Source organism: Molothrus ater, chromosome 1 (assembly GCF_012460135.2).
Source record: "Molothrus ater isolate BHLD 08-10-18 breed brown headed cowbird chromosome 1, BPBGC_Mater_1.1, whole genome shotgun sequence".
NCBI lineage: Eukaryota > Metazoa > Chordata > Aves > Passeriformes > Icteridae > Molothrus > Molothrus ater.
This window is the reverse complement of record NC_050478.2, coordinates 81,100,346-81,121,014: the sequence shown is the minus strand read 5'-3', so window position 1 is coordinate 81,121,014 and position 20,669 is coordinate 81,100,346. Positions and strand designations below refer to the sequence as shown.

General features: G+C 39.5%; 1 protein-coding gene across 1 annotated transcript in view; it reads left to right on the top strand.

The window, feature by feature from the left end:
- Positions 1-20,669, top strand: part of ANKRD33B (ankyrin repeat domain 33B) — a 44,921-nt gene that overhangs the window by 8,808 nt on the left and 15,444 nt on the right. The window contains exon 2 of the mRNA XM_036404403.1: positions 20,439-20,568. Coding sequence (XP_036260296.1) covers positions 20,439-20,568 — 130 coding nt within the window. The remainder of the gene's footprint in view (positions 1-20,438; positions 20,569-20,669) is intronic.

Here is a 20,669-nt window from a genome sequence, read left to right as displayed (position 1 = left end):
GATTTTCTCTAAAAAGAATGAAGTAGCAAGAACTTGTTAGACAAAGAATGTAGGATAACACATCTTGGCCAGTTCTGCAAAATTAAATACCACAAGTGTTAGTGAAATACCACAAACACTAATGCAATATAAGTGTTTAGACTTCAAACACTAAGGAAATATAAGAGCCCTTCTGAGCTAGTAAAAAATAGAAACATAGTAGAGGAGTCTTCTGGTTACACTGAGACAAGCTGTAAATGCCTGGAAGCATGGAACAATGCCAGCCAGAGGAAACCTGTGTCTGGGAAGAAAAATGTTGTTTTCCCTGCTGTCCTACAGGCACTTTGCAGGCTCAGTGCTGTGTTAGGTGAGTCCTGTCTGCAGGGAAAACTGGACAGCATGACTGTATCAGAGACACTGCTCTGCCACACTGCTGCAGCTGAGCTCCCCATGCAGAGCTGCCAGCCTGGAATAAAACACACAGGGTTCCTGGAGGAACAGCCTGGCCAGTGGTTTGAGGGGGGAGTGAAACCATTCATGTCTGACAGGGAAGTAAAACAATTTCAAGGACTCTGGGAATTGAGTGAAAGCCTCTTTCTTGTACCCCAGGGACAGGGGCAATCTCCCAGGCAGAGACTGTCCCACAGCCTGCAAGCAGAGGCTGTGTGAAAGGGCTCAGGTGGTTCTGGGATCCCCCCTTAACCTCTTGCCATCACCAGTCAATGGGACAGGCCAAGCTGTGCTGAGTCCTGCTGTCATTTATGTGGGGTGGGACTGAACCTTCCTTGCCACCTATTTATAGCTGTGCTTTCTTTTGTTTTACTGCACTGATGCTGTATGGTCTGCAGGAATTTTACAGTCCAGAAAATTCTTCCTCTTGTGAGGATGCAACAAGGATGCTCCAAGTGTGAAGATATCCATGAGCAGAACTGCCTATGGAATAGGAACTGGAACTGAGTACTTGATACATGCTAATCTTTTTAGTTCCTTATTTGAATTAAAAGAATGTGTTTATTGAAGCCAGTTGTCTCAGTGCTATTACAATACTTATCTTCATAAAAGTTCCCATGAAGTGTGTAAGATTCTTTGCATATATGTGGATACATGAAGCAAATATTGAAATATTGAATACTCAAGTCAAACATTTTATAAGCAGTAAGTTTCTAAAGCACCTGAAAGGAGATTGTGGTAGGGTGGGGGTCATTCTCTTTCTCACAAATAACAAGTGATAGGACAAGGGGAAATGGCCTCAGGTGGTGTCAGGGGAAGTTCAGGTTGGGTACTAAAAAAAATTTCTTCACCAAACAGTAGTTTAAAGGGGAATCTGTGTGAGGAGCTGCAGAAGTCACTTGGTTTTTTCAGCCTGGAGAAGGGGAGACTGAGAGGAGACCTCACTGCAGTTACAACTTTGTGAGAGGAAGAGGAGAGGCAGGCAGTGATCTCTGCTGTGTGGTAACAGTGACAGGACCCAGAGAATGGCCTGAAGCTGAGTCAGGGGAGGTTTAGGTTGGATATTAGAAAAGGGTTTTTCACCCAGAGGGTATCTGAGCACTGGGACAAGCTCCCCAGGAAAATGGTCATAGCACCAAATCTTACAGCGTTCAAGAAACATTTGGACAGTTGTCTGAGGCACAAGGTGTGATTCTTGAGGTGACCTGCCCAGGGCCAGGAGTTGGACTTTATGATCCTGATGGGTCCCTTCCAACCCAGCTTATTCTGTGTGTTTCTGTGTCATTTTGTGATTAAGTGTTGGAACAGGTTGTTCAGGGAAGCGGTGTAGTCACCACGCCTGCAAATGTTGAATAATGAGTAGATATGGCACTTCACAGTGTGGCTTAGTGAGCAAGGTGGCATTCCATTGAAGGCTGGATTTGATGATCTTGGATGTCTTTCCCAGCCTTATTGATTCTATGATTCTGATATCAGCAGCCCAGAACCAAAAAAAAAAAAAAGAAAAAAGAAAAAGAGATGGTGAAAAAAATGTCAACCTTTCTCTTAAAATTAATCACCCAAATTATTTTCTTCTAAGGCAAAAGATTATGAAATGTCTTTTACTTGCTATTGCCATTTTTTTCTCTCTGTGGGCGTTTTTAGCCTGACCTAGTTTATGCTTATTACAGTCAGCACAGCTGATTTGTGAGCAGAGGCTCCATTCACAGATGGGTGCAGGCAGAGCTGAGGTATTCAGGTATACATCTATGGCAATGTTCACAGATCACAAATGCATTTACCATCCTCTTGGGATGTGCAGTCAAATGAGGGAAAAAAAGCCTAACCTGGAGGTTTCAAGAAAGGTAATGCTGTTTCTCATATCTCACCACTCTCTTTTCTGCTGTTGTTAAAATTATGAAACCCCCCAGCTATCAGGTGTCAGCAGAAAGTGCTGTGATCCCTCTTTGGAGCTTCAGTACCTGATGCTAGATCAATAGGAACACCCTCCTGCAGTGGATGCACAGACAGTAACCACAGGAACAAACAGATCAACATTGCCAACTAAATGTCATAAATATGTGTGATATGGGTGAAGATACCACAGAGAGGAAGGGTTTTAAAAATCACAGGGGTTCCTTTAGTGTCAGTGGAAAGAAGAGTGACTCCAGGGTGGGCCAGGGCAGTACAGGAGCAGGAGCAGGGTGCCCAGGGCACAGGCACTGAACCACAGGGACACTCTCACCTTGCAGCTTCCAGCTCAGGTGCCAGCTGCTGTGTCTGCTGGGGCAGGAGACCATACCCTGCCTGACCTACTCACCAGGCCACATTCACAGATACTCACTAGTCATGTGCAAAGCCCCTTTGTTTACCTGCTGTGCATGTGTTACTGAGGGACATCTCCCCAGCAGAGTGAGCTGAGGGCTGGTGGCTTCAGGCTGGACTGCTTAGAGGGCAACACAGACATTCTGTCTGAACACTTGACAAACTGGGTGTGCAGGGAAGCACAGTTCACAATCTTGTAATGACTATCCTTGGTGAGCTAGCCTACTGCCATTTATCTGTCGATCTGCAGAATTTGAAAATTTAGGTCAAACGTATCCAGACTCATGCTTTGAGATTTTATAAAAATAAATTAATTGTTTTGAGAATTAAAAAAGAAAAATCAGTGCTGTTTTTTCTGTAATGTAAAATAGTAACTGTAGTAATTGCAGTTGTGAGTTTAATGTGTGTATTGGCCCTTTTTTCTGTTTACTCCCTGCCATCCACAAAACATTCCTCTGGGGAAGAGGTTTTTAAAATAGTGCTTAGCTACCCTGTTTAGATTTTGAGAACTTGCCTAAAAATACTGTATTTTCCTCTTTCTCATGTAATTTCTATTTCTAGTACAGTGACTTCATCGGATGTGATTTATTACTAAATTGTTAGTGTGTATCCTAAAGGAACTAAGAACTAGAGCAAAGCCTGTACAGTTTGGCAGCTTATCAGTCACAGGGGAAAGGGCAAGTGAGCATTGTTCATGTGATGTAAACCCTTACAAAAACATTCAAATATTGTCAGCATTGCTTTCACAAACTTGCTTCTCTTCCCAGGGCTGTATCCTGCTATTTCCTTTCAGATTTTAAGGTCCTCAGGGAGTGGAATGATTCTACTTCATTACTGGTGGTACTGCAACCAGTAATATTCCATAATACATGATTTTGAAGTCTACCTATATTGGCTGAGCTTTCAGGATTATTGCTACAAAGAAATATCAATTAGTATAACCATGTTATTTACAGAAATTCTACAGTAAATTAAAAATTAAAAAATCCAGTGTGAGACTTACAAATGTTAAGGAGAAGAAGGTGATTTTTGGCTATAGGGTTTTGATACCAGTGTTAGTTAGAATCAGTTAATTGCAACTAGCCTTCATTTTGGATGTGCTACTGTTTGTTTCTTTCCAGAGATAGATTGAAGGAGTCAGACTCTGAAGGTAGCAGGAAACAGCCTGCCCATAATTTTCAGGTAAAAATGAAAAGACCAGATCTGGTCTTTAAAAGATTTCCCTATTACCAAGTAGCATTCTCTCATTTTGTGTCAGAGAAATAGAAAAATAACTCCAAACACTGAGAAAAACATTCAAAAATATTCTGCTACTGCTTCTAGATGCCTGAATACTGAGGGAGGGAAACATAAATTTTACCACTCTTCCACTGCTACTTTGTGGTCTCTTTAGCTAATAGAGATAATATAGTTCTCAGAAAATCTGGGATGAGAAATTGCAGTACTTTGTTAGTAACTGTAAACCCTCTAATCATTTCAGTTTCTACTCCTCAAATAAGAGAAAAGAAAACAAACCCCAAACAGTATCTTCTGAAGTCATGAGAAAGATGAACTGTTAATTGGAACGAGACCATATTTATTCTTTTTTTTTAAATTCAATTTCTTTTCTTTTACATAAAAATTTGCCTTTCTCATTGATGTGAGTAAAGGAAGATCTTAGCAAACCTTCCTGTTGCTTTTACTACACTGCAGCTTTTCTACACAAATCTAAGTGACCCTGATTCCTATTGAACTATTAGTAAAAGCCAGTGGAAACTCACAACTTCACAGCCAACCTCCAGATCAAGGCATTTTGAAAGAGTGATGAAAATTTTAGTAGTAGTGAAAGGGGAAATCAGGAATTACTCAAGAAATTAATTATGTAGTCTCTGAAAAGATCTTAAGTCTAAGTCAACGTAAGGAATTTTTCCTACAGCAAATATTTAGGCCAGAGATCTATGATGCAGAAAGGCACATATTGATGAGGTTATTCATGCCATAAAAATGTAATATGAATGAAGATATACAGAAAGTAAAATACTGTAAAATCAATTTTCAAATCTGGGTGTACACGTTTTCCTTGCATGGAATTTAAAAAGAGAAGGAGATTATAAATTGTTAGTCTTCCAATAGAGGCAAGATCTTGATATTTCCTCCCTGTGCTTTCTAATAGTTAGCTGTGTAGGATAGGTTAGAACACACTTTTTTAAGGGTAAATGGGAGACATGACACTCCTGAATCAAAAATAGAAAGGATCATAACCTGTAAAAGAGTCTTTGAAGTCATTAAGGTACACATGTCCTTCAGTTTACTGCTCTATGAGTCATTGCCTTTGTGCAGCAGATAAAATCTCATCTGACCTCTGTCTTCTAACTGAGGCATGGAAGGGGTTTTTGGCTCTCATTTGCTACAGCTGGGCAGAGCCTTCTGTACCAAGTGGAATGTTCTCTGTGGAATAAAGGGCTCAAAGGCTTTGAAGTCTACATAGTTAGAATATCATCTCTCACCTTTTCAGATCTTGCATTTCTTTGGCCAAAGAACAAGGTGGGAATCAGACCTAGGAAATGAGACGTTTAGCACTGGATGATAAATTGCATATTAGAGGAATTAAAAAAATGAAGAACAGAAAGTGTCACTCTCAGTGCCTCTGCTCCTAGAGGTTAGAGCTGAAGAACCTGCACCTTTGTAGACTTGGTGGTAAGGAAGGGGAGCATTTGTTGCTGCCAAACCCTGTGTCCATCCTAGGGCAAGAAAGGAGCAAGATTTGGCAGCAGACTGTGCTGCTGGTTTGCATCACAAGTTCCTGTGGCTGAGCTGCTCTAGTAGAGGACTCTGTCTAAGCAAACAGACTGGAAGGCTGAGGCTCCCTGGGGAGCTCTGCATGGAGCTGGGAGGTTTAATGGTGCTGAGATTTACTGTCCTCAGAACACGCATAGATGGATTTAAGGATGCTCCTTATCTGCTGGTGAAGGAGAGCAGCTAGTGCTCCACATTCTCAGTTGTGATGAAATGGAAACAAGTGCCAAAAACCCCAAATATCTGGGCATAATTTTCACATTTAACATCTTAATTGTGGTTGTATTTAATTATCAATCAAATCTAGAAAAGTCAGTCTTCTGGTTTTGCCTCCATCTCCTCTAAAACTGCTTGGTTTGTTCTTGAGTACGGCTTGTGAGTGACTGCAAAATGGACAATGTTATTCTTTATGGAGTAGGTACATAGTGGGTTTTGTTCAGTGTAGTGCATGTAATTATGATGCACAGCTGAAAATTTATGTTGTCATACACTGCTAGTAAGAGAATACCAAATTTATAATCAAATAGTTAATTACACCAGCATTTACTTTCTTCCTTTTAAATACAGAAATACCTCTTCATCACAGCTTTTTACTCTCATTATTCCTATTTACTGCTAACCACTCCATGCTTATCTAATGGTAAAAGAATTTCCTTTTCTATCACACTCTTCATCATTATGAAATGTAAAAATTGCACAAATAGGAATGGATTCTTCTTTGCAGTACTTCTTCAAAGCAAGTGTGCTTCTTCTCATCTCTTAGGAAATTCCATAGCTTTGGAGTTGGGCACCACAAAAATGAAGAAAATTGTGTTTATAAGTCACCTCTACTATTTCAATGAACAAGTCAATGAACCAATCATTGCAGTTACAGATTCCTCGTGAGGGCGAGAGGAGGGGCAGGCACTGATCTCTTTTCTTTGGTGACCAGTGACAGGACCCATGGGAGCGGCCTAAAGCTGAGTCAGGGGAGGTTTAGGTTGGATATTAAAAAGGTTCTTCACGCAGAGGGTGTTTGGGCACTGGGACAGGCTCCCCAGGGCAGTGGTCACAGCACAAAGCCTGACAGATTTCAAGAAGCATTTGGACAATTGTCTCAGGCACAAGTATGACTCTTGGGGAGAGTGCTGTGTAGGGCCAGGAGCTGAACTCGATGTTCCTGATGGGTTCCTTCCAACCCAGCATGTTCTGTGTCATTCTGAGTTTTAGTTTCCACCTGTACACTGAAAATTTCCTATAAGCCAGCTATCTTTTCTTTGCTCCAGGGCCTGCAGCATTGTTCGAAGGTCCCACAGTGTGTTCAGATACTCCTCTCTTTAGTGAGCTGCTATCCAAAAAAATGCCACCCTGCAGTCAAGCAAAGTCTTGACATAGCCAAAGACTCTTGTAATTCAGCTGCTGTGGTATACAGAGATCTGTCAAGCTCACTGCAAACTGCTCTGAGAAACCCCCATCAGATTGATACATGCTGGGATTTTTGTAGAGTGCTTCTTTTCAGCAAAAGCTATTCTTTTGTTGAGAAAGCTGTGTTCTTAATGTCTACCATTTCTCCCATAGGTATAGGTCCCTAAATTAAAAAACAGACTGCTTATATGAATTCCTGGACTCCTGTTGTAGTAATATCTGTTTTACAGTTTATCTAAGTATTCTACAATTTTATGGAGTAGGAGAACTGTTTCTGGATTGCTTGACTGAAACTGTTTTATAAAGTATTTGTATTGTATTAATGATTTATGTGTTTTAACAAGGGCAAGTGATCTCTAGAGATTCCAGCTATTTGAATATAAATGTGAAATTGCTTCTCCCTCTTTTTTCCCCAGATATTTAATTCTGCCTTCTTCAGATTCAATAGTATGTTAATGTTCAATTACTCCCTATGTTTCTTTATTATTTAGGTGAATGGGGTGTATTCATTAGAAGATTAGGTTTTTAGATCCAAGAACAGAGGCAGAAGATCTTTCCTGCCTTTCATTGCATGGAGCATGACTCTCAGCTGAGATAAACAGGGAGGTCACAGGCTCTACAGAAGAGGAAGGACTCACTCTGCTCTTGCCACCAGGCAAGGACATGCAGTACCAGCGTGTGCTGCATTTGCTTATTAAACTCTAATTGTAATACTGTAGTTAACTTGAGACAGATAAGATGGTGATGCTACTGTGGCCCACCTGGGTATTCCAAACATGATTTTTATCTTTCTTGAACTGTCTACTCACACCCTGATGCCTGTTACCTGTTACAGCTACAGTGAATCCTTATCTAGCCCACTGAGATAATAAAAGGGAAATTCAAAATGGGATTGCACACTTAAGAAAAAAAATGAAACCCAGTAGCAATCCCTTAGCCTGCTTTTGAACCACGTCATTCACAATTTTTAAAAAGTTGAGTATAAAAAACCAGAGAACTACTGGTTCACCATTTTTCAGGAAAAAATGTCCCTCTGGACAGATTGATTCCATGTCACAGTGCGTGCTTTCTCAAACAAAAACCGCCAGGCTGAGCCTCTTTCAGATTAATAAGGTGGATGAGCCTATTCCCTAAATACATCACTAAATTAATGTGAGGCTATTCACTAGAACTTGCAAGCCAGTAGCAGCAGCATTCTTGGTTTAGCCAAGTGCTAGTCTCTGATCTTACAAAACTGTAATTCTGCCTTTTCTTAAAATAGATGTATTTTTCACAGGGTGATGCTAAACCTTCAGGAAGGAGCCGTTCCTTAATGAGAAGCCTGAGGCATGCTGGATTTCCTCGCCAGTGGCTGTGTGCAGCCTATCAGTTACTTTATTACTTAAATAGACAGGATTGTAGGTTTATGGGTTTTATAGTAGGAGTCCTTGCTCTCTAATCAGCCATGAACATTACAGAGCCAATGTTGTAGGCGTAAGTCACAAGAGCACAACCCTGTTTGCCCTTGACCAAAGAACATTTACATAAAAAATAGAGGTCTTACTGAAACACAGGTCATGTGTTCTGCTGTAATTTAAAATGTGATCACAGTCACCCGTGGTTCTAACAGCTATAAAAGATGAAAAAAATGAGAATAAAATTTATAGTGCTCGTGAACCCTGCATTACTGCACAATTGAATACTTTGTTTGAAGTTAGTGCTTTCACCCGGAAATTAAAATCTCCAGGATTTAGAAACTGTGAATTTTTCAAGATTGTGTTTAGAAAAATAGTTATTAGTGCCTCTTTTCTCTCTCTCCCTCTCCCTTTTTTTTTTCCCTTCTTTTTATGGAGACTCAGTTTCAGTGCAGTTTGTGGAGTGCTACTAATAAGCCATGCATAGGTGGGAAAGAGCAAAAAACTTCCTGTGAAGTCAGGAACTGTGGTACTTTCCTCCAAGTTTCACACACCTGAATACTAGGAATAATACCTATAAAAATACATTTTTTTGCCTCCAGCATGGTCATCTGTGATATTCCACAGCAGCTGCATTCTGTAGAGTTGTAGGATTACAGGATTGCAACCTTTTAGGATCACAAGAGTTGACACTAATCCACCTATATAAAAATCCACTTTAGGTCTCTGAGTGAAAAACAGTCCCATCATTCACCACAGATGCATCTGTTGCTCAAAACCACCTATTTTCTAATAAAAAGCAGGACACTTTTTTTATATTTATAGACAAAAAAAATCGTTTGCTTTTTTAGAGCTAGGGAAAGAAAAAGTGTGCATAAGGGGCATAAATCAGTGGAAAACTAGACTAGGTAAAACCAGAAGCATAACCGAGATGAAGGAAGCTTTTTCATTGTGGAAACCATAATGAAAAGGGCTTTTAAGAACCCGGACACTTTGACATCCAAAGAACCATTGTCACTTGCAGTAGTTGATGATAACCTGAAGAGGCAAGATAATGAGATCCCATCAGTGGGATCTTTGCTTGATAGAAGTAAAATAGCAATGTTTGGTCCAGGTGGAGAATCCCTTTTATATCTACTAGTAATATTTCAACATACCGTTCTTTCTGTACATTAGTATTAACCTTGCATTTCCATGAACAACAAGGTTGTTGTTACCATGTTATCCTCTTGTTTGAAAAGAGGATTTTGGCTGTTGCTATGTGATAGCACATCCAGACAGAAGGATGTAAGGTGAATCCTATACGGGAAATACTAATACACTCATCTGAGATACATGTGCCCTTCTGCTGTGCAAGGGCAGCTGCTCCCTTTGCCCTGTCTTTTTTTCACTGGGGAAGAAAGTTTGCCACATTTTCCTGGTCCATCGTGTCAATTTCAGGATCAATAAGCTTATTATTAGAAGATCCAAAATCAGGAGGGAAGGTTATTATTAGAAGTGCTAGAGAAAAGGAAGCAATGAGGTTCAAGAGGTGGAGTACAGGATTAGTTGGGAAGAAGATACAATGAGGGAGTTATGTTTCCTCTGATGCCATTATGAAACTCATTGTCAAATGGCACTCTAATATGGAGACTGGGCTTCTAGTGCTCTTACAACTTCTTTGGATCAAAGGGTGAGGAAATAGGCTGGCACTATTTTGTGCGGTATTACTGAATCATACAGCAGGTTGGGTTGGGTTGGAAGGGAGTTTAAAACTCATCTAGTTTTTATTACTCGCCTCATTATGCAGCACTGTGTGTAGTGTGTGCTCAGTTCCCCTCTTTGGAGTCATAAGGAGGGTGTACAGTTTCTCTTCTTGAGAGAATAGGGCCTCTGCAAGGAAGAGATTTCACCCTGATGGGTATTTTACTTCATCAAGATGGTTTTCTTCTGAGGAAAAAAGAGCTTTCAGGTTTAAGCTTTGTTTGTTTTTTGGGTTTTTTAGTTGGTTGGGGTTTTGGGTTTGTTTTTCCCCCGTGTCAGATTAGCCACTGATGGACAGAATTGCTCCTGGGCTCTTTCATTACAAGGTTTGGGTCTGGTGCAATTTCACAGAAGAACAGTTGCAAAATGAATTTACAGAAGTTGGAAGAAAACTTGGGAAACTTCTTGGGAAGGTCTTTCCTAAACAAAACTACAGTACCTTACTGCCACAAGAGGGTGCTTGCAAGCTCATGACTGGTCATTTCAGAGCCTTTCACAGTGAAAATGTTCTGGGGGCTTTAAAATATTCTTTACAGAAGAGACAGATTAGATACAGTGATAGATTCTGATGGTGTGAAAGGTTGTACATTCATCTTTTGCTCGGTGTCAAGTTAAAATTTATCTTTATGAAGATTTTGTGAGAGGTCTCCTGAAAAAAGCCCTATGCATTCAAACACTCTATTAAGCTTCTTGCAACAGATCTCAACTACAACCTGCCTGCATCTGACAGAACATAACAAAAAGGAAAATGCATCTATTAAACACAGAGAGGAGTTGAATCATATGCTTTAAAGCCAAAGGGAGCTCTTTTTGACAGAGTTATGTCAGTGCACACAATGCATTTCACATGGCTTCTGAAAGCCCTACAAAATGCTTTTTAAATGATGTAAACTCTCCTTTTCATCCTAAGTGTGTATGAAGGTGTACATATATTTAAAGGCAAGGAGAGAGGTTGACAGCAGAGTTTGTCAGGCACAGGAGCTAAAGTTCACATCTAAACTTGTTTCTGAATATTCCCAGAGGTCTTGTGTGCTGAGAGAGTGCACTGCATACAGGTCACACCAGGTTTGGTTATGCTGCTAGATGATCCAGCTTTGACAATAACTTTGTTTTCCTTTTAGGAGGTTTGTCTTTCTGAAAACAGAGTAAACAAAATCCTTCAGTGATAGAATTCATGGGAAGGCTACAATTTTGATGTCGGATTTTGAAGTAATCTGGCAATTGAGAGACTCTCCAAAATGTTTTACATATAATTATATCCACAAAAGGTACAGTTTGAGCTTTATTACAAACACTCTTTCTTCCAGTGATGCCCAAACCCACTGCAGCTCTGTGCAGCAAATAGCCAAAGCAGCAGGAGATCCCAGCCTCAGGTGTCCTCAGGAGGAAGCAGTCAGCACTTTCTTGCTTTGAATCTTTCAGTAGCTGGAAACAGCTGTTCCAAGCAAAGCACAGTAAGGTACTGTTCATTTAAGCACCCAGAAATACATTACCCTTGTGCACAGAATGGTTTCCAGCCATTGGGAGCCTTTGTGAACGTTGCATATCAAGCCAGTGAAAGAAAAAGAAAAGAAATTAAAATCCACTCACCATTTGCTGTAGCAGGACCCTGATGCTGGAAGGAGTCCACCACATTGCCTCCCCAGCCCTCTGCAGTGAATGGTTTGAGTTGCTAATGTTCAAAGCATCTTGAAGTAAAGGCGTGGGATTTGTGGTAGAAATGCCTTCAGGGTTTATATCAGGATCCCCTCATTAAATAAATTACAGAATCACAGAATGTTTTGGGTTTGAAGATGCCTTAAAGATCATTTGGTTCCCACCCCTCTGCAATGGGCAGGGACACCTTCCACTAGACCAGGTTGCTCAGGGCCCATCCAACTTGGCCTTAAATAAACACTGCCAGGGATGGGGCATCCACAGCTTCTCTGGGCAGCCTGCTCCAGTGCCCCACCACCCTCATAGTACATCATTTACATTCTTTTCTGAAGCCAGACCTCTTGCTTTTTGTAAAGCAGAATGTCCTGTTTAGCACACCTGCCAGAACATAGAGGACTTTATAAATTGGGCTGCTGTGGGTCTTGTGTTACTACCACCAACACTGAAATCTCAGCACTAATATTTGACAGTACTAACACTTGTTATTATGTGCAGTACAAACAGGTAAGCTAGGATTAGTAAAGGCTGCATTATTTATCAGGGATTATTGCTATTTATTAGTTGTACCCAACATGACAGTCAAATAAAATTAAAATATGAAATTTAATCTAATAAAATTTGTGTTGCTTCCCCTACCATTTTCCCACACTACTTTCTGTTCTTTGCAGTCAGGCACCTCATAAACAGAGCAGAGAACTCTTTCTCAAAAATGGAATTCTGGGCTGTTTTGCCATGTTATTGAATCCTTATACAACTTCCTTTTATCTTATGTATAATGATGGTAAGCTCCACTAGATGACCTGTCAGTTCATTTGAAGGATAAGCTATTTGTATTAAACACTATTTCCCTAAAGTTTCCTTCCTTAGTCCTTCTCTAAATTATGCCTTGTTTAGTTCTGCTGTGACCAGAGATCTTGCATACATTGCAAAGCTTTATTTTGGACTGATTGCACACATCAAATATCACTCTGCGGGAAAATGATCCCAGTTTCCTCTCTTTTCATGTAAACTTCTTGATTCTGTATGTTGCTTTGTTGCACGTCATTCGGCTGTGACTAGCAAAGGAACTTCTTCCTGCTGAAATTTCAGATTGATGAGTAGATTCCTAATCCTTTCCCATCTGTCACTGAAAATTTTAACAAAATTGGTGTTGAGCACGAATGTGTGTCTCTGCTAACATCTTGAGCAGTTTTTATTTTTTTTAAAATATGTGTTAATGGAATCACATATTTTAAATATATTAATATATATTAAATAACCTAACCTATATTAAATAACCTAACTCGTGCATCTCAACGTTAAAATATGCCCAAGCTAGTTGTGGCTGCTGCTGCTGGTTCATGTTCAGCTCCAGCTGAGGTTCAGAGGAAAGAGCAGCAAAAGATTTTTCACATGATAACATAGATCTAGTTGCTGCTGTTTCAAGAAGTGTCATCAAGTGCCTTCATAAGATAGAGGAAAACAGCTGGCAATGCAGCCCAGGTCTCCTGCCACTCAATCAGCACAGCAACCCTTGGCCCATATTTTTTCTGCAGGGTTGTTCCCACTGTTAGATGTAATCCTGAGTGTCCTCTGCTTCTGGCCTGCTTCTGCCATGGAAATGATTGTCCAGAGGATGTGATACAGCCAGGAACAAAGCAGCCCTTTTCTCTGGTGATGGGGAGAGGAGGTGCTGGCCACCACAGGCTGCTGGTCAGGTTGTACAGTCCAAAAATAACTTCTGTGCTTCATCACCCCCCAGGCCCCTGGACATGGTGTGATTTTGGGTGAGATGTGGCAGTGTGTAGGGTGGGAGGTGGTGGCAGATGGAGCAGATAAAGAAGTGTGAGAGAGAAGTCACCCTGCACAGCTCCTGGAGCATCCCTGGGGTGCAGGATGAGGTGTGGGGCTCCCGAACACCCGGGTGTTGTCTTAGCTGGACTTTGCCTCATGGGAAGATTAGAACTGCCTGCAGGAGCAAGGAGGAAAGAAAGATCACTATTTTTGGTGTAATGCTCCTGTTCTCCTCCCATCAGGCTTCCCATGGGCTGAAGATCATCTCTTCAGCTGTCCTCTCCCCCAGACTTTGGTCAAGAAAGCTGTGTCAAAAGGCAGCCAGATGTCTGGTGTTGGGATACATGGGGCAGTGCAGGAGCTGAGCACACGTTCCAGCCTCCTGTGGAACAATGCACAACCCTTAGGTCCCCATCAGCTCATGGGGTTTAAATTTCCTACTGAATTATTTGCTTTTATTATGTATCTTGATATTATAAAAAAAAAAATAGAGAAGGGTTAATATCTCATAAGCATCTCTCAGAATTGCCATGTATTTCTTATATATCCCACCCACTGGAATATCTCTGACTACTCAGCATGTATTTATTTGCCTTGTAAGTCCCTTATGGCTCTTAGCAGTTACTTCTGGTTTCTGCCAGCTGCTTGCATCACCAGTGTTGCTGAAACTAATTCAGATGACGTACATGTTAGTAAATAAGGAAAATCCCACTATTTTTATTACCTTTTCCTGTTGTCTGCTTTATTACACAAGTGGCACGGGTTCTCTTTGTTGTGTAATGCAAGCTTTTGCAGGCATAGTAAAACGAACTTTCCTGGCACTATTTTTAGAGGTGATCATGGGGATTTGGATTAGAATAGATTAAGTAAGGATTTCTGCAGAGATGATACATATACCTTTCCTTAAAGACATGTGGCCTGACTGATTGAAGAGGTGCTTATAGAAGAAGTGAAGCTGAACACATCCCAAAAATTGGAGCAGAAAAATGATGGGTCATCGTCTCTGTGTCCACGGACTGTGTTTTTATGTAGTGGAGCACGGTCCATACTGGGGAATGGATCTGTAAATGCTCATAACTCTTCAAAGCAAAGGTGGCAATTTTGTGCCTTCAGTATTGAAGCACTGGCAGGGGCAGTGCCATTTGAACTCGATTTTGGATGCAGGATTAGGCTTTGGGCTACTCTGTTCCTCTGCAGAGCAGGCAGAGAGTTTTCCACACTGACGCTTGGACCCCCTTTTGTACTTCTCTGATCACTTTCCCTGGCAAAATTAACCTCTCCCCCCTTTCCCCCTCCAGACATGTGGAGTTTTCATCAAGCAACTGTTGGACAAAATTTATTTAATTTTCCAGTTCTTTTTTTTTTGTCACTTTCCCAATACAAATGTGCATGTGGCTAAGCTGTTGCAGTCCTTTCTTTAAAAGGTCAGCCTAAATTATTTTCTGCAGATAATTTTAGGGCTTATGTGCTTGATGGATTTCTGTAGCACATAAACACCACTTCTCGAGGGACTGATGACCTGAATAATTACCTCGTCTCTGTCGCTGTTGAAATAATCAACCTAAACCTAAATATAAAACAAGCTCAAGCCACTTCTGAAGTTTTCTCAGATTGCCATTTTTATACTGGAAGGCTTTGTGCATTATACAAAAATTAATATGTAGCAGATCATGGTGCTCAGAGCTACATTTTGCTCTTTTTTAATACAACATAAATGTAGAATCTCTGTTAGAGTGAAGTTTCACACAATTGCAGAGCTTTTAGTGGAGATCAGAATTATCAGAATTACCTTGAAATGATTTTGGGAGATTTGCTTTGAAATACTTGACCTGATTTTAATTTTGTTTTTTCTTCGTACAAGAGTTATGGTTATATATATATATAATTCTGTTATCGTATGAGTTTTGTATAAGACAAAATATTAAACACATGAATTATTATTTTCATAACACATGAATTATTATTTTTATGAATCAACAAGAAAATGCTTCAACACAACTTTTTATTCCTTTATTCTTTTTTATTATTTCATTTCTACTACTTTTAATATTTTTAAATAACTTGTTTTTAACTTACACTTAATTTTTATTGTTGTCCTTGCATGTGATTATGGATTACAATGAATCATTATCTCATTTAATTCAATTACATGAGGTTTTAATCACTGCTAGTATACCAGGCTTGCAGAATTGTCATTAGTACTTACAGATGCATGCAAAGCAAACTGGACAGTTGTTTATCACAATGCTTGTGGAGAGCAATGTGTAATACCAATTTAGCCTTTTGCCAGACTTGTTTTGTGTGGGGTAATTGGCAAAAAACTATAATAAGCTGTTTTCATTCTCAGCATCTTGGTGGAAAATAAGTTGCCTGAAGAGAACTTTAAAAAAGCTAAATTAATTGCATGCTGTATGTGATTTGCTTGTTATTCAGCTTGAGTTCAATATTGATCCTTGAGTATTTCTTGTGATCCCTATTATATGTAATGATCTAGCGTACAAATAGCCCTACATCAGTAATTTTGTCATAATATCTGATTTATAAAATTGTCTCTTGAGATATCCATTACCTCACTTAATCAGACATGTTATTATGTCATTAGCCAACACAGCTGATCAAAACAGAGTTTATTTTCATAGTGGCAGCACTATTCCAGTCCTGCATGAAATCAAAGGCACATGGAGAATTATAATTTTAAACAGAATCAGAAGATTCACTGCTTGAGGAAGGTGTTGCAACATCTGAATAACTTCAGGTACTCCAATGCCTGTTATGTTAATTTGTGTACTGTGAGAAGAAAATAAGAAAAGTAGTTATACTTTATTTAGAATATATGAAAAACAAGTATTTTATCTGAGACTGTTTTGTCATATATTCTAAATATTTTAAATTTTGCTGACACTTCAAAACAAAGGGGGATCTTTCAAAACTGTGCTGGTTACACAAAAAGTCAGATATATCATATACTACAGAAAAACTGTGGGAAAGCTGTGTGTAATGCCAAATATTTCCCAGAGAAAAGATAGAGCCCCCAACACCTGGAAGTATTGTGGCTTCTACTTGGAAAAAACCCATTCCTGAGCTGACTTTCCACCTCCCCTTCTGTGGAAAAACAGTAAATGTTAATGTAGTTGGTGTGATGGATGGCTCACGTTTTCTTGTTTGTCACACAGGGCCTGTGCATGGTATTTAAAAAATGAAATAGGATCAGTTGCAAACCTTGTTTCATATTTTAAGTCTCTTATGCACAGAGGATCTGTTTCATTGGTCTGGGAGAATGATGGGCAACAACCCTGGCCACTGATTGGGAGAGAGCAAGGCAGATAACAGAGTATCCTTGAAAAGCAAGGATGCTGTGCTTGCACTTTGTGACATATGTACAGTTACACTAATAATTGATGTGTATTACTATATATTAATGGGAATAGTTTGAGTTTTATTATTATTTAAAATAAGTGGTGTTTGAGGACTGTGCAGAAGGGAGAGGGGTAAGGATGCTGTTGAAGGAGAAAAGTCCTCTTAGGCAGAGAATATTCTTTAAAGAATTATTAATCTTTCTTTCTCCTAAAGCCTTCACAAGTAGTGGTTACTTCTGAGAATGGATCTTACTGACAAAAATAATGGTAAGATTCAATTTAAAAAATACTTTTTTTTCCATGTATACTGACCATTTCATAGTTGCACTGTGGCCTTTCTTATAAGGAGCAGAATAATGGATGCCTTTGGTAGAATATTAATGTCATCTCTCTTCTCAGGGTAACCAGATTGTTCAGGTCCAGTATTTTCTAACTAAAACTCATTTATTTTAGATTTTGAAAAGACATTAATTTCACAGCTGTATTTTCCTGCACACTGCTGTGATAAAGGCTACTGCTTTATTGATCTCTTCAAAAGGCAATTTGCTGGAGGTGATTTTGTATCACTTATTAATTGAGAGTATTGAAGGAGTTTTTAATATATGGAAGTATTTATTGGTATATGAATTTAAAGATTCTAGACTAAGTCACTTTGTTAGTGACTGATTTCACATGCTGGCTGATGTGTTTGTACTAGCTTTCAGCAAGCAGAATAAAGACAGGGTCGGAAATGGATGCAAAGGAAAAAAAATAGGAAAAAGAAAAGCAACCTGATAACACAAATTATCATTTGATAACACAAATGATACCTACGTATCATTTCACAAGGATTTGGAAAATAACCATCAAATCCAGTAGTTTATTGCAACTTTCATCATAAAGCTGCAGCCTCCTGCACCCCCTTTCAGCATCTGACATGTTCGGAAGGGTTATGCAAAGGAAAGCAGTCCCTCAGCAAGCATTCTATCTCACCCGCCTCCCACAGAACTGAAAAAGGGGTGAAAAAAACCACATCAGCTTTACAGAAGGGATTTGTTTTTATTTTCTCATGCCATAGCTTGTTTTGCTTCTCAACCAGGGACTGCTATGTGTACACTCCACCGAATATTGAGTTATTGGGTTCTCACACTCTTATCAGGCCCACTTCAGATTTGTAAAACTGTTCTTCAAGGATGATTTTCTGTGCTACTGCATCATGTAATCCCTCAGAAAGCTCCTGCTCTCTCTTGCCTTTCTTTATCCTTAAGCAAGCAGTCTTTGATAGCATCTTTGGAAAATAAACTTTAGAAAATGTTGACACCTACGTAATCCTTCTGGTTTTTAAACACAGAGTGGTGAGTGAGTTTGATTGATTTGAAGATAATTTGTGTCTTGTATCTGCTGAAATCAGAATGCCAGTGTTAGATGTATTAGTTACTATCTGTCCACTAAAGTAGGACAAAATCCCTCCATACTGTAATGGAAAAACCTCTTGCAAAAAAAAAAACCCAAAAAACCAAAAAACCCACTAATGTTTGTTATCATTTTTTTTTTACTGCACTTTAACAATATTTGAACTTTATACTTTTACAAAGAGAACAAAAAAAACAAACTTATTTTAAGCATCTGGTAACTATTTTTAGAACAAAAAAATGTTCTGTGAAAATGTACTGTGAAAATATCCTCCAGATATTGGGTGAAACAGGTTGGTTTTTTTCATTAGAGGTAGAGATAGCTACTTTTAGTTATTCTTACAACCTTTTTGAAACTATCTTCAAAAATACCATTTTTTCTAGTGAATAATAGAATCTCTTTTCTTATTGTCAAAAGCTTTTGGTCTCCCAACAATTGTAAACTTAATTTTCTGCTATCATAAGTAATGGACATTTTACTGAATGACTGCGTGGTGTTTTAAATCTTCACAGCTTTTGGAGTTGTAAAGACCTATATCCTGATCATCAGGTGAAAAATTAAATTATTAAAGAATTGAAATAATGCTCAAACCTTGGAAAATGGACACTGACACATTTTTCTTAAAGCTAAAGACTATTACATTACAGTAAAACTTGGATTAATCTGTAAATCTCACCAGGAAAGTACATACGTTCAGTAAAAAAAAAAAAAAGTTGAAAATAAATGACTTTTGGCAGAATCCTCTGTACAATTTCAATAGAAGGCTTTGAAGTATTGCAGGTACTTCACAAGGAAATGAAGATGCCCTTTATAAAGCAACGGTAGGTGTTGCTTCATGCTGAGGGCAAGAGTGAATTGAGAACAAAAGAAAGCAGAGTAATTATTTTATTGAGAGATGTAATTGAGAAATAACCTACATAGCCTGTGGACAACCTGAAGAGTAGATATCACTCCTGTATCTCAGTGAAGGTGTTTGCCACCTCAGCCAAGAGAACTATCCAGAACAACAGTGAAACAGGACACTGAATAAGTAACTAACTACTAAGATGACAATAAATAAGAAGCCACAGTCGTCATCTGCTGAACATCTCTGTCTTAGTAATGTCCATGGGGAAAAGAAATAAAGAGAATGTGTAGGCAAGAGAAAAATGATGGAGGAGTCAGGGTGGGCCATTCTGTTTCCATAACCAGGTTCTCCCTGCAAGTCTTTGGTGTGAGTGCATTTCAGGCAGGCAGGGCAAGCAGGCAGTTTGAGATTTGTGTATCTGCCCCCATCTTTTGGGCAGTCAGTCAGATGCTCTCACTGAGCTCAGGCTCACTGAGTGACGCGCTGGCAGCAGGGAGGGAGCGCAGGGAGCGCTGATTGATCTGCGCCTGCCCTCCCCTACAGCCAGCAGCCCCAGGCTGAGTGAGGGCTGCCCAAGCAATCCTGAAGACTGCAGATAATGGCTTTAATCCTAGTGGCCAAGAGAGCAGCCAGAATTAAGCACTGTGGTTCCATTTAATTAATGACAAGTGTATTTTGCAGTATTTTAGGGAAGCTGTCAGTTTGCTGCTGTGGAGTGAAACACTATCTGGGTATCAAGCATAGTTACAGGGTTTACCTCCTGGCTTGGCTTCCTCCTGGAAATTTTACAGCCTCCAGCTGTCATAAAACACATTAAGCAGGACCTCTAAAAGCAATTTAATTTTATTTATGATTATAAAAAGAGGAGGCATAGTTCTAATGGGAAATTTGAATTATTTAATGATAGCAACAGGCAGTATGAACACAACTCCTGCCTACCACTTTCCCTTCATGGAAAAAGTAGCTGTTTTTCAGAGAATTAATATTCAGAGCAGGTCCAGTTCATCTTACCTGCTGGGTTCATTTTATTATATAATAAAATCAGATTTATTCTCATTTGGGTATAGAGTATATAGCTATATAAGCATAAGCCATTTATAAACAGTTACTTTGCATGTAGTATAATGTAATACCTACTCTCCTAGGTATTTATGAGGAGTATCAAACATTACTTGCCAAAGGGCAGAGATAAAAAGAAGTGTATGGATCTGAACATTGTGCCTGGAGGTGATCACTTGTTGTGCTGGTACCTTTTCAGTTCTTCAGTCTGGAAGAAAAAAAAATTAAACAGCTGTCTAGTAAGCTTCTTTAGTGAATTTTTCTCAGTCTGGCAAACCTAAGTCTCTCTTTATATTTTACTTACAGAATGGTCTTATCGTTGCCTGTTACCAAGGTTATGTGGACATTGTAATGGCCTTAGCACAATGCCCTCACCTTGATGTGAACTGGCAGGACAACGAGGGGAACACGGCTCTAATTACAGCTGCACAGGCAGGTAAGGCTCTCTGCATCACCTCTGACATGCAGGGTCTTGGGAGGAGTGTGTGTTTAGGCTACTTAATTTTAGGATTTTTTTTCAAATCCCTGAAAGAAATT